The 12,423-nt window shown below is 46.5% G+C and overlaps 1 protein-coding gene across 6 annotated transcripts in view; it reads right to left on the bottom strand.

The window, feature by feature from the left end:
- Nucleotides 1-12,416, bottom strand: part of CNIH3 (cornichon family AMPA receptor auxiliary protein 3) — a 124,837-nt gene extending 112,421 nt beyond the window's left edge. For 3 of the 6 annotated variants that reach the window (XR_001362181.1, XM_014539956.1, XM_014539953.1), the window contains exons 1-3: nt 11,873-12,416; nt 11,510-11,635; nt 11,014-11,094 (exon numbers count right to left, since the gene is read on the bottom strand). Coding sequence is in view for 5 of the 6 variants with exons in the window: in XM_014539956.1 (XP_014395442.1) it covers nt 11,014-11,094; nt 11,510-11,635; nt 11,873-12,134 (469 nt within the window). In the remaining variant the exon portion in view is untranslated. Of the gene's footprint in view, nt 1-5,769; nt 6,730-8,703; nt 9,067-10,419; nt 10,752-11,013; nt 11,095-11,509; nt 11,636-11,872 lie in introns of those variants that run through there. The other 3 variants (XM_014539955.1, XM_014539954.1, XM_014539952.1) reach the window with 3 other exon arrangements.
- Nucleotides 12,417-12,423: the final 7 nt, after the last annotated feature.

Raw genomic sequence — 12,423 nt, 5'->3', positions numbered from 1 at the left:
GGAGAAAATAAAAATTGTGTATCTCCCGTGACTGTGGCAGGAATTGCTTGTCTATGAACCGGAACGCTCTTGGATCTTTTGAACCCAAACCTGGGGTTTCGAAGGAAGAGTCTGAGTCAGGAAACAAAGCTGGCCAACAAGTTGCCCTGAGCCGGGATTCCTGCTTTGCGAGTCCACCCTCAGCTACCTGCAGTGAGACCTGTAGTTGCCACAGCATGGCCTTCCGCATGAGCCAACTGCACTCAGGACAGCTCTTATTACATAACCTCGGCCATGGCCCGTGTGTGCACACGGCTCACCCGGCACAAAAGCACACACAGGATTTCTGATACAGCACCTTTTCCCCCGGAGAAGGGGGGAGGGGGGGCGGGGGGGGGCACAGGAAGGGAATAAAAAAATAAAAAATATTAAGCTGGAAAATAATAACCGATAGGTAAATGAAGGGCTTTTTCCCACTGTAAAGGTTAAAAATAGGCACATTTCAGAGGACAGAAAAGGGTTCGCATTCTTGTGGCTGTAACTGTGTGGCTTGGGCAAACTGACGGCACGAAGAACAGAAAGCCAAGTGAACTCTAACTGGGCCGCTTCTTTACACAGGCCGTCCCGACACAGAGCTGGGCCCAGTGGAGTGGGGAAGGGTGGTCGGCACCTACACTCCTAACCGCTCTTGTGCATCAGTTGTGAACAACGGGGCCTTTTTATTTTGCCATCGGATAAGAATCCTGTAGGTGTGTTTTTTGCTTATTATTTTATTGATTTTGGAGAGAGGAAGGGGGGGGAGAGAGAGAGAGAGAGAGAGAGAGAGAGAGAGAGAAACATTGATGTGAGAGAGAAACATCTCTCAGCTGCCTCACGCATGTGCCCTGACCAGGAATCGAACCTGCCCCCTTTTGGTATACAGGCGGATGCTCCAACCAACTGAGCCACACGGGCCAGGGCTCCAGTATGTGTTACAAATGAATTACCTTTGACTCCAAAACCAGCCATAATCTATCTCTTTGGTTCTGTCTCTCTTAGAGGCATTTCCTTCCCTGTAACGTGGCTTTAGGTAACCACTGTTTATTCTAAGTCAACTGATTCTTACCCTGAGGCTTTTGTGGCCTCTGCCTGCTTGCTCATGCAGCTCGCAGCCTCCGGGGTGCCCCTCAGAAAGGCCCTCTCTGGCCACCCAACAAGTTACCCATGCATTCTGGGTCGCAGGACTCTGCTTTAACTCTCAGCCTAGCATCCACACCACCTGGTATATGTCCTGCTTCTTTATCTCTTTATTGCCTATCTTCTCTCACTAGCATATAAGCTCAGTGGAAATACAAATTCTGTGTCTTGTTCACTGCGTATATCTAGCAGGTAGAAGAGTGCCTTGAATATAGTGAGTATTAATATTAGTTAAAAGGATGGATGGATGGAAGGAAGGAAGAATCTATACAGCAAGTAACTGTGAAGTGCCTATCGTGCCCTGGGAAATAATAGGGAATAAGACCCTCCTTCCAGGACTCTACATTCTACCAAGGAAGACAGGCGTGATGAGTATGAGGATGCTCTGTAAGGAAAGCTAAGAGGTGGCGAAAAGGGCCAAGATGAGGATTGGGGTGGCAGGGAAGGCACATTGTTGAGAAGCATCGCAACAAGAGCTCCAAGCCTGAGAGCAGACCACAGGCCCGGGAGCCACAGGTGTGCCATGGTGGGTGAAGGGCTGAGGGAGATGGGGACTCGAAGGAGCATGGATGGGCCAGTTAAGAAACCTCATAGACCAGTCTCTGGGCATTTGATTTTTAACCCTCTAAGCCAGCGGTTCTCAACCTGTGGGTCGCGACCCCTTTGAGGGTCGAACGACCCTTTCACAGGGGTCGCCTAAGACCATTGGAAAACACATATATAATTACATATTGTTTTTGTGATTAATCACTATGCTTTAATTATGTTCAATTTGTAACAATGAAATTGGGGGTCACCACAATATGAGGACCTGTATGAAAGGGTCGCGGCATTAGGAAGGTTGAGAACCACTGCTCTAAGCAATGGGAGCCACTGAGATCAGTTTAAGCAGGAAAGTGATACGACGGCTTTACGTCTCATAAAGATAACTTTGGCACCAGTGAAGGCAATTAATTAAAGAACCAACCATTCAGGAGGCTGTTGTCCAATCAGGTAAAAGCAACACATCAAGGATCCCAGCGATTCCTGGCGATGGAGAAAGATGTGAAAGCTATTTAAAGGGTGGAATCAATGGAGCAGAGTGACACACAAAAGGTGGCAGGTGAGAGAAAGGACGAGGTTAAAGGAAATCCCAGCTTGAGGTTTGTGTTATCCAAATCCATGGTTCTCATGCTTTTGGCCTGGGAAGCCCTAGATTCCTTCTGTCTGAGTCTGCTTGCTTCCTTGGGCTCAGGGACACATGCCCAAGTGGCTGGCTGTGGTCCTAGCACCGTGTTCGTTTACCTGCTTCATGAGTACACCTGTATGGAAGTCCCTCTGAGTGCGTGCATTAGGTCCACCGTGGGGACGACTCCTCTGTTCGTTCATAAAGATGCGCACATGTTATTTTGATGCACGGCCATTTTTGGAGACACACACTGATCCATCACACGGAAGCATGACTATTGGTCTAAATATAGATGTGCCTGCCGCCTCAGAGGAAGAACAGACCACCAGGCATGATTCCACTTACTCCCAGGAAATTTTCAGGTGATAAAATTGAAAAGCAACTCAATGGAATATTTCTTCAGTCTGCAAATCTGATCAGGAGATCAAATTCGGATGACCTTACCTATGGTTCGCTTCTCTTGACCGTCACTGCTAAGTTAGACCCCAGCCCCCTCTACAGCACCCTCCACCCCAACCCCAAGGTTATTTCTCAGGGTCCACAAAGGGGACCTCACCAGGGCTGAAAAGCATGTAGACAGCTGGCTCTCTGACCAGATGCCCTGCAGGGACCCCAGTTTCCTCCTTTCCTCCTACGCTAGCCTTCATCTGCTGCTACCACCCAAAAGGCTACAGGATGTTAAGAGCATGGGCCCTGGCTGGCTTGGCTCAGTGGACAGAGCGTTGGCCTGTGGACTGAAGGGTCCCAGGTTCGATTCCAGTCAGGGGCACATGCCAGAGTTGTGGGCTCGATCCCCAGTGTGGGGTGTGCAGGAGGCAGCCAATTGGTGATTCTCTCTCATCATTGATGTTTCTACCTCTCCCTTTCCCTTCTTCTCTAAAATCAATTTAAAAAAAAAAAAAAAAGAACCTGGGCTCTGGTGCCTGCCAGTTGGGTTTGAGGCCTTGAGGCCTGGACGTGCCAGATGTAAGCTGTGTGACCTGGGGCACGTTATCCAGCCTCTCTGCGCCTCAGTTGCCGCCCTTGTAAGATAAGGAAGTTCTCTAACCTGCCTCACGGGGTAGCTGTGATGATTAAATAAGTTAGTATTTATGAAGTAGTTCGACTAGAACCTAGCACAGAGCAAGTACCCAGTAAGTGTAAGCGGTGATTCCTCCTACCACTGCCCTGCTGTGGCCTCTGGTCGTCGGAAAGGAGAGCTCACATCTGATCCTTTAAAAGAGCGAACGACCAGCTGTGGTGTTCAACTTCGTGGAAGTGGAAAGCAAGTGTAAACTGTAAAAACGTTCAAGACTGGAAAAATCCAGGACTAAAGGATAGTTCTGCTATGAAATTTTAATTTATCTTTGATGATGAAGTACCTGTCAATAGTCTTAACATTAGGACAGAGAGAAGCAAATGAAATTTTAAACATAATACCATTTACATTAGCATCAAAAACATTGAATACATAAAAATTAATCTAACAAAAGGTGTATAAGACCTATCCAGAAAAATCAAGAAACATTACCAAGAAAATCTGAAGAAGACCTATATAAATGGAGAAATATGCCATAGTTCTAGACACAAAGATTCAATATTATAAAGCTATTTGTTCTCCCCAAAATCTATAGATATTTTTCAATCCCAGTCAAAATCTTAGCACTTTTTTGTGGAGACTGACAAGATAATTCTATTTTTTTCTATGAAATGCAAAGGGACAGGAATAGCCAAGATGATCTTGAAGAAGAAGAGTTGAACGATTTACAATACCAGATGGCAAAACTTATAAAATCCCAGCATCTAAGCCAGTATGGTATTAACACCAACTTTTGTCAATTGAAGCATAAAGAAACACAGCTATGCCAATAGAACAAAGAGTTTAGAAACAGACGCACACATGTACAGTCCTCTCCTTTATGAGAACGCTACCACTGTGGGGCAAAGGGGAAAGGGTGGAGGTTTCTAATGGTTCTGGGTTATCTGGATATCCTCATGGAAAAACAAATGACCCTTGGCCCCTATCTCACAACCATCACACAACGAAATTCTAGAAGGAGTGCAGACATAAATTGGGAAGGCAAAACCTTGAAACTTCCAGGGGGTAAGTAAGCAGAGTATCTTCCTGCCCTTGAGGACAGGAAATGACTTCTAAAGTAGGACACAAAAAGCACAAACCATAAAGGGAACAGCTGATGAACCGGATTTCATTAAGAACTTCTGCTCATTGAGACACCATTAAGGGAGTGAAAGCAAGCCACGCAGTGGGAGGAGAAATCTGCAGTCGGTTATCTCAACACTGGGCTCATCTCTAGCAGGTATGAAGACTGCCACAAATCAGTAAGAAAAAGGGGGAGGAGCAAAAGACTTGAAAAGGCACTTCATAAAAAATATCCACATGGCCCCCCAAATGTATCTTAAACTGGCTCAACATCATTAGCCATTGGAGTGATGCAAATTAAAGCTACAGTCAGGCACCACGGGGGCCCTGGTCACGTTCTATCTCATGACATGGGTGGTGGTTTCGCAGGAGAAAACCCACTGCGCTGTACACGTAAGGATGTGTGCACTCCTCTCTATAGTATACTTTAATAAAAATGTCTTCTAAAAAAGAAAGAGGCTTTAGAAATAGACCAACCAACTGCAATGTGTAAAGCTTCACACAAGCCAACTGTTTAAAAAAAAAAAACTGTGAGACAGTTGGGGGAATCTGAACCCTAATTGCATATTCAATGATAATTAAGGGATTATTCGGTTTTTAGGAATCATGATATTGTGGCAATGTTTTCCAAAAGACTTATCTTTTAGAGCTACATACTGAAGTATAAATACATATACTATAAACAAAGCAACATCTTGAATTTGCTTAAAAATAATCAGAAGCGGGAGGACACCTAAAACAAGAATAGATGCGTTGATGGCTCTTGCAGCTGGATGATGGGCACATGGGCATCACAGCACTGCTCTCCCTACCTCTGTGTATGTTTAAAATCTTGCATATTAAGCCCAGTTGGTGTGGCCCAGTGGTTGAGCATGGACCTATGAACCAGGAGGTCACAGTTCAATTCCCGGTAGGGGCACATGCCTGGGTTGCTGGCTCAATCCTTAGTGGGGGGGCATGCAGGAAGCAGCCGATCCATGATTCTCCCTCATCATTGAAGTTTCTCTCTCCCCCTCTCCCTTCCTCTCTGAAATCAATAAAATATATATATGTATTTTAAAATCTTGCATAATAAAACTGTGACCACCTGGTTCACAGGTCGACACTCAACCACTGAGCCATGCCAGCAGGGCAATAAAACCTCCAGAAACTATAGCAAATCAGAGGTCTCATGTGCTTTGGCTCTGTAGGGCTCCTCTCTCCTACCCTTCCCAACCTAATCGGATAATACCATGTAGTGATGGAGGCTACAGGGACTTAAAAAGGCATTGTGGCCATTCCTGCATTATCAAGCCGAGGACCGGAAGCAGGAGAGCCCACGACACCTGCACACTGACCAGCACAAGAGACACAGCGGCCTCCTCTCAGAGCAGTTAAAGAACCGTCCCCCAGGGACCTGGCTATGGCAGACCAGTCATTTACCCACATACTTTGGGGCATATGCCAATGTGAGGTGTCTAAGCAGCTTGGTTGCCCCCCCTAAAGGAATAGACTCTTAACAGAAGCTCCTGTGGCCTCGCTGAACTGACCCTCCTTGCCCTACCCCTGGGCGTTCAGCGTCTGCTCTCTAGCGTCATCTCCGCCGTCTGTGGCTCCCTTTGCCAGCTGACCTGGCTGGAGCTGCTACTGGAACGATGCAGTATGAATTCCTACACGACTCAAGCCTGCCTCTTTCTTATTCCAGGGTCTACACTTCTGTAGGCTTACAGTTTAGAATCCCCCACTAGACAGAGACAAGGGGTTGTCCAAACAACCCAGCGAGGCCTCCTGACTTCATGTCACCCAGCAAGCCCTCCAGGTCTGGAGCTTCCCCAGTTCACAGGGAAAGAAAAGTCACTCATCCCGATTCACCATTTCAAGATGTAACCTGGAGACAACCTCTAGCTTAGCGCACGGCCCCTTTTAGGGATCCTGCTGCACTTCAGCAAGGACTTCTGGAGAAATGAACTGCGTCTTTGATAAGGAGCCTTCTGGCACTCCCCGTGGGAGCTTCTAGAGCAAGAGAAACCTTCTCCTCTCCTTCATGGGCTCACTTATCTACTATTAACGATGAGGGCTTCAAAGGGGAGGGACCAAGGTTTCATATACACAAGAAGAGCAAAGTTCAAAAAGTAACTTATAGGACTTACTTCCCTTTCTTCTTTTGGCCCCTAGGCATTTAAACAATGGGCACTTTTCAGACGAATACCCGCCATTTCAGAAAATCAGTGCAGTGCAGGGGTGAGCACATGGCTCTCCCACACAGCAGCTATGGGACCCAAGTGTTCTGTAAAATGGGGTCATGAAAGTACATGCCTCGTTAGGTTGATGAGAAGGTAAAATAATACAATGTATGTAAAGTGCTTACAACAATGCCTGGTTAGTGTTAGCTCATAGTATTACTTTACTTTATTTTATTTTATTTTTTTAAATAGAGAGGAAGGGAGAGAGAAATATCGACAGTTGCCTCCCACAAGTGCCCCGACTGGGGATCGAACCCGCAACCTGGGTATGTGCCCTGACCCGGAATCAAACCCGCCACCTTTTGGCGCACTGGACGACACTCCGAAAAACTGAGCCACCCCGGCCAGGGCAGTATGACTTTATTATCAGCAGAGACCTGCCATGGGCATGTGCCATCACCAGAAAGAAAGGATAAGGACAGAAAGAGTGGACACTTGGAAACAAAATGAGGACAGTATTGTTGAAACTCTGAAGTCTATACACATCTATTTCTATTTCCATAATACTTGTCAATAATTTAGAGATAAACACAACATATTCTGAGCTAAGGGTCAGAGGCCTAGCAGGAAACTGGACATCCTCCTATTTCAGAGAGGCGTACCGAAAGGCTGCTCACGTGTGTGACCATACAAACCTCATTAGTGTTAAAGGAGACAGCAAGCCTCTGTGGTCTGGGTTAGCCAAGCACAGCTCCACAGGCCACAGAAAAGCAGCTACGACTGTCTTGCTCTTTCGGTGTTAATCACTAGCACTCTGGGGTTCAGTCAACCAACTTGACAAATAAATGTTGGCTACTATGTTTCACATCTGCCTATACATTTAGCATTATTTAATAAAGAGCACAATTTTAAAATAAAAATAATTAACTGGAGAAGTCCAGAGATCCTTTCAACCATTTTTTTTTAAACTTTATGAATCATTACCTACTACAGTCTTTCAAAGTTTTAATTTTTAAAAGTCTGGACATTCGGCCATTCCTTCTACCTGGGCTGTGCATACACATTCAGAAAACGTACTTTCTCGTAATAATTAGAATTGGGTTGTTAACAATCATGACTGCGTTTTACCTTCATTTATGGTTATCGCCATGGCAGGAGGACGAACAGCATATATGAGACTGAGAGTGAGGAAGACTGTCCAAAGGGACTCCGGGGCTATTAATTATTTATCTACTTTTCAAAGTTAATAAATAGGCCTGTCTTTTGCCCTTTATTCCCCAGATGGATTTAACCAAATGAGAGATGGGGGGGGGTGTGTGCAGAGTTAGCCATCTGAGAACGCAGGAGGTGCAGATAATGGAAAGGAGATTTAAAAATATACATATTCATTTAATGCCTGTTGAATATGCATATCACGGCTTTATCTGGCATGTTTTCTATTATGAATAAATTCTCATGACTTTTTGATGGTTTTAGAGTGTACTTTAACAAACATGAGTGCTTTAAAGACATAACATTAATACCAAACAAAAACAAAAACAAAAAACAGAAAGCAAAATTCAAATAACCTGCTGTCACCGAAATAAATAAATAATGCTTATATGTAGTTAGAAAATGCAAACACTGAAGAAATAAGAACCTCCCTCCTCACCACCCGAGTCCTTCTAGCCAAAGGTAAACCACTGTTTATGCTTTTTCTCCTCCCAGGAAAAATATGTTTGCATATATAGTCATTTATTGACCAAAAGGAATCGCATGCACATGTTCGGATACAGACTTTTTAACTTAATAACACGTCCTGATGCTATTTCCACATCAGCACACGTGATTACCACATTCTGTCTGCTCTTACGCACAGGGTGGCAGTGAGTAGCATCTATGCACACACAGCTTAGTGTTAACATGTGTCTTGGGTTTGTTTTTGTAGTGTGACCTACTACGAGAGTCAGTGCGGTAGTACACACTACTCCAAGCCGTCCATCCCAGCTGTGCGGTGAGAAAAGAACCATCTCGCTTCCTTGGTTTATTTCCGTTCCTTTGGGAAACTTCCTCAGACAACGGTGGTTTACCCCACCGGAGTCTCAGGAACAGTTGAAGGGCCCACGGAGAAAAGGACCGTTTTAGCTTAGAGGAGGTGACTCTTTCTACCTGTTCGCTTCCGTGCAGCAGCGCAGCGATTCTGTCTTTGCCCTTAGATCCACCTGGCGGGCTCCCTACCCCACTGCCGGAAGCGAACCGAATGCTCGTGGCATGAATGGAATGCTTGTAGAAGGGGAGACATAAGCAAGCGCTGGAGAGCTGTGCGTGGAACAGCAGGTACAACAGCCAGATGACTGTGACCTTCACTCTACTGCCCGGCTATTGGGAACTCCCTGCTCATGGAAGACCATGATTCAGGATGTTTGCCTCGAGGCGCCCAGGAACACAGCTGAGTGGCAGAGCTGGGGTTGAAAAGTGACGACAGAGTTCACAGTTCAGAAATATTAATAATAATAAAACCGATCTTTACACTTAGTGGCCTCAAATTCTTTTTGAAATGGTGAAGGACTTAAATTATACTTGGAAACCTTTCAACATAGTATTTTTCCAAATATTTATCTCAGTTGACTCACATCAATTCTATGCAGCCAGTAGGTCAGTGTCACTCACTGTCCCCACTTCAAAGACAAAATGACGGTGGCACAGCAAAGTTACATGACTTGCCCACGGCCAACCAGCTGACTCAGTGTTCTGACTCTAAGAACTGTGCTCTTCCCAGCATTCTCCCGGGACCATTCACGTCGGACACACCAATTTTAGAACTCCAGACAAAGAAGAGCTAAGAACGAAGCTAGAGAAGTAAATATAAATATATCCCTCTCCAGGGATACCTGAAATCCTGAAAACTACCTCTTCCTCGTAGAACTTTAATAAACTGAATAATATTCATGTTGCTAGGTACCAGGTTGAGATACTAAACTTAAACCTGGACAGAAGCGTAACAGTCTCCACTAGTTTTACAAAGATGTCTGTGAAAATCCGGTTTTATGTTTTATTATGAACACCCCGTTCCATCTCACCCTTTTAAAATCTAGTAGCTCTCCATTTTTAGCTAAGGCACTGCTCTGGACAGTACTAGTGATCTGTCATTTAGGTATCTAACACCTCTTTCTTGAGTTTTTCTCAGTTAGGACTGTCCTTGATGAGTGTTTTTCACATTTCTTTTTTTTTTAGAATGGCTTACAGAAGAAACGGATTTAATTTTGTAAAGCACAGACATGTCTGTGCTATAGGAACCAAACTTTCACAAAACCCAAATTACCCTTCCTATGGGTGGTTTACCTGGTTATTTTCTATGCCTTCATACTTTTTCATTTTTTAAAATATATTTTATTTTTATATATATTTTTTATTGATTTCAGAGAGGAAAGGAGAGAGATAGAGAGATAGAAACATCAATGATGAGAGAGAATCATTGATTGGCTGCCTCCTGCACGACCCTTACTGGGGGGGGATCGAGCCCACAACTCGGGCATGTGCCCTTGGCTGGAATCGAACCTGGGACTCTTTAGTTCCCAGGCCGATGCTCTATCCACTGAGCCAAACCGGCTAGGACTCAAAATATATTTTTATTGATTTCAGACAGGAAGGGGGGGGGGGGAGAGAGAGAAACATCAATGAGAGAGAATCATTGATCGACCTTCCACATGCCCCCTACTGGGGATGGAGCCCTCAGCTGGGGCATGTGCCCTGATGGGGAATCAAACCGCGACCTCCTGGTTCATAGGTCAATGCTCAACCACTGAGCCACAACAGTTGGGTTCATTTCATTTTTTAAAATTGTAATTATGGATGAACACATTGATTTTATGACTCAAAAATGGGTCTGAATAACACTGGCTTAGGTGAACCATACACAGACCCGGCTTCAAAGAATTTATACACTAGTTGGGAGTCTCATGGGTGCATTGTTCACGGACATATTATAGTTGGGAATCCTTAGAGGTCAATCAGGTCAACTATCTGCTCTGTAACTGATTGGACATCCCTGACAGAGGGGGGGATGCACCTGCAGGTGTCTGAACATCCCTAGGACAAGAAGTCGCCTCCTGTTTGGAACCTAGCACAGGACTGCTCACAGAAAGACCTGTTAAAACAGTACAGACCTGAAGCTAAATGAATCAAATACCTAAACATACATCCCATTTCTTGTTCCTGAAAGACAACTTCAACCTGTTTCCTAAACCCATCTCCGTCTTTTCCAGAAGGACGAAGTGGGCAAGGCCAATCAGGGGGACGGAGGTCTAGAAAGGCTCCTCTTTGATGACTTGAAGAAGGCGTCTTAGCAAGTTAGGAAACGACACGACAAGCAGCCTTCGCCGCTGGAGGCCTGCGTCGGGGATACTCACCGTGAAGGCTGGGAGGCTGGCGGTCAGCAAAGGCTCCCGGAGGACGTCCCAAGTGAGCTCGCTCTGTCTTTGAAAGATGGGCTGCAATCTGAAGGGTGGGGAGAAAATGGGGGAGTGTGATCAGCATGCACACGGATGCCGTTAACTCAGAATCCTACTTAGATCCTTCTTGGTCATGTAAAAAAAAACAGAAAAGCTGGGCTATCTATATTGCATTTAGGTAGCAATGCCATCCTCCCCCCTTCTCCCCCCCTTGCATCCTCTTACTTTTCTCAATGCTGTTTGAGCCTTATCAGGAGCGACCACTACATGCGTGTTCCCTTGATGAAAGCTGTAGACCTTATATTCTTGAAGCGTGTCCCCCATGCTGCCACGGGCCCAATACATCATGACAAACCATTTTTCCCCCTTTTTGGCCAAAATTGAATTTTGTACAGGCCATACCCACGCAATCAATAGTCGGAAGGTTGTTGAAAGTTAATATACCAACAGGGACCTTTGCAGGCGTCAACTATCTGGTAATTCAGGCTCTGCGGGACTCGGGGGCAGTGCCCTCTGAACCTTAGCAGGAACTCGGGTCTGTCTCGGGGAACACACACATCCGGGGCGACCCCCACGGTCCCTGGGGGCAGAGTTAAGACAGGAGGACAACAGAGCTGAGTGTCCCAACGGGCACTGGGCTTCCTCGGCCTCCTTCCAGCCTGAGAACCCAGGGAGCTCAGAGTCTTGACTAACTTCTCACAAACATCATCTTTTTTAAATTAATTTTTTCCCAATCTCAAAAGGGCTGTCTTCCCAGGGCCTCCAAGTTTACTCTGAGTTCTTCATGAATCAGGAGACTCGGGGGGGTAGAACATGCCTTCGTGGAGTCGATGGTTTTCCAACAGGGAAGCTCCAATTTCCGAGAAAATGTCCGTCCGCGTCAGGTGTCTAAGACCACCAACCCCATCCGTGTTACAAGACTGTGTGGGGTCCCGCAGAGCGGCCACCGGCGGTCCAGCCTCAGCCCAGCGTCCCGTCCACGTGAACAGGTGGCTGTGACCCCCGTTTCCACCTAAAAATTCAAGCCAGGGGGTCCCCACTGGAGTCTGAAGGCGCCATGGGGGGCGACGGGAGGCCATGGCTGTCCTGTGACCGCTGCCGGCGCCGGGCGGGCGGTGAGGAGGGGGTTCGGGGCGAGTGCTGGGAAAGAGAGGGGGGACCCCTTCCCCGCCCGCCCACCGCGGGGTCTGAGGGCCGCCCGGTCCCTGTCAGGTGTTGCTCCCTCCGGGGTCACTTCCGCTTCCGGGTGGAGCCCAGCTTCTCAGCTGCTCATGTCAAACCTCCCGAGCAGGCCGCGCGGGGCGGCCGGCGTGGAAAGCCGAGGTTTTCCACCCTGACGAGGAGCCGGGGGTCCCGGTGGGGGGCCCA

The sequence above is a fragment of the Myotis brandtii genome, unplaced genomic scaffold, assembly GCF_000412655.1.
Source record: "Myotis brandtii unplaced genomic scaffold, ASM41265v1 scaffold231, whole genome shotgun sequence".
NCBI lineage: Eukaryota > Metazoa > Chordata > Mammalia > Chiroptera > Vespertilionidae > Myotis > Myotis brandtii.
The sequence above is the reverse complement of the archived record's forward strand: the minus strand, read 5'-3'. Positions and strand labels throughout refer to the sequence as shown.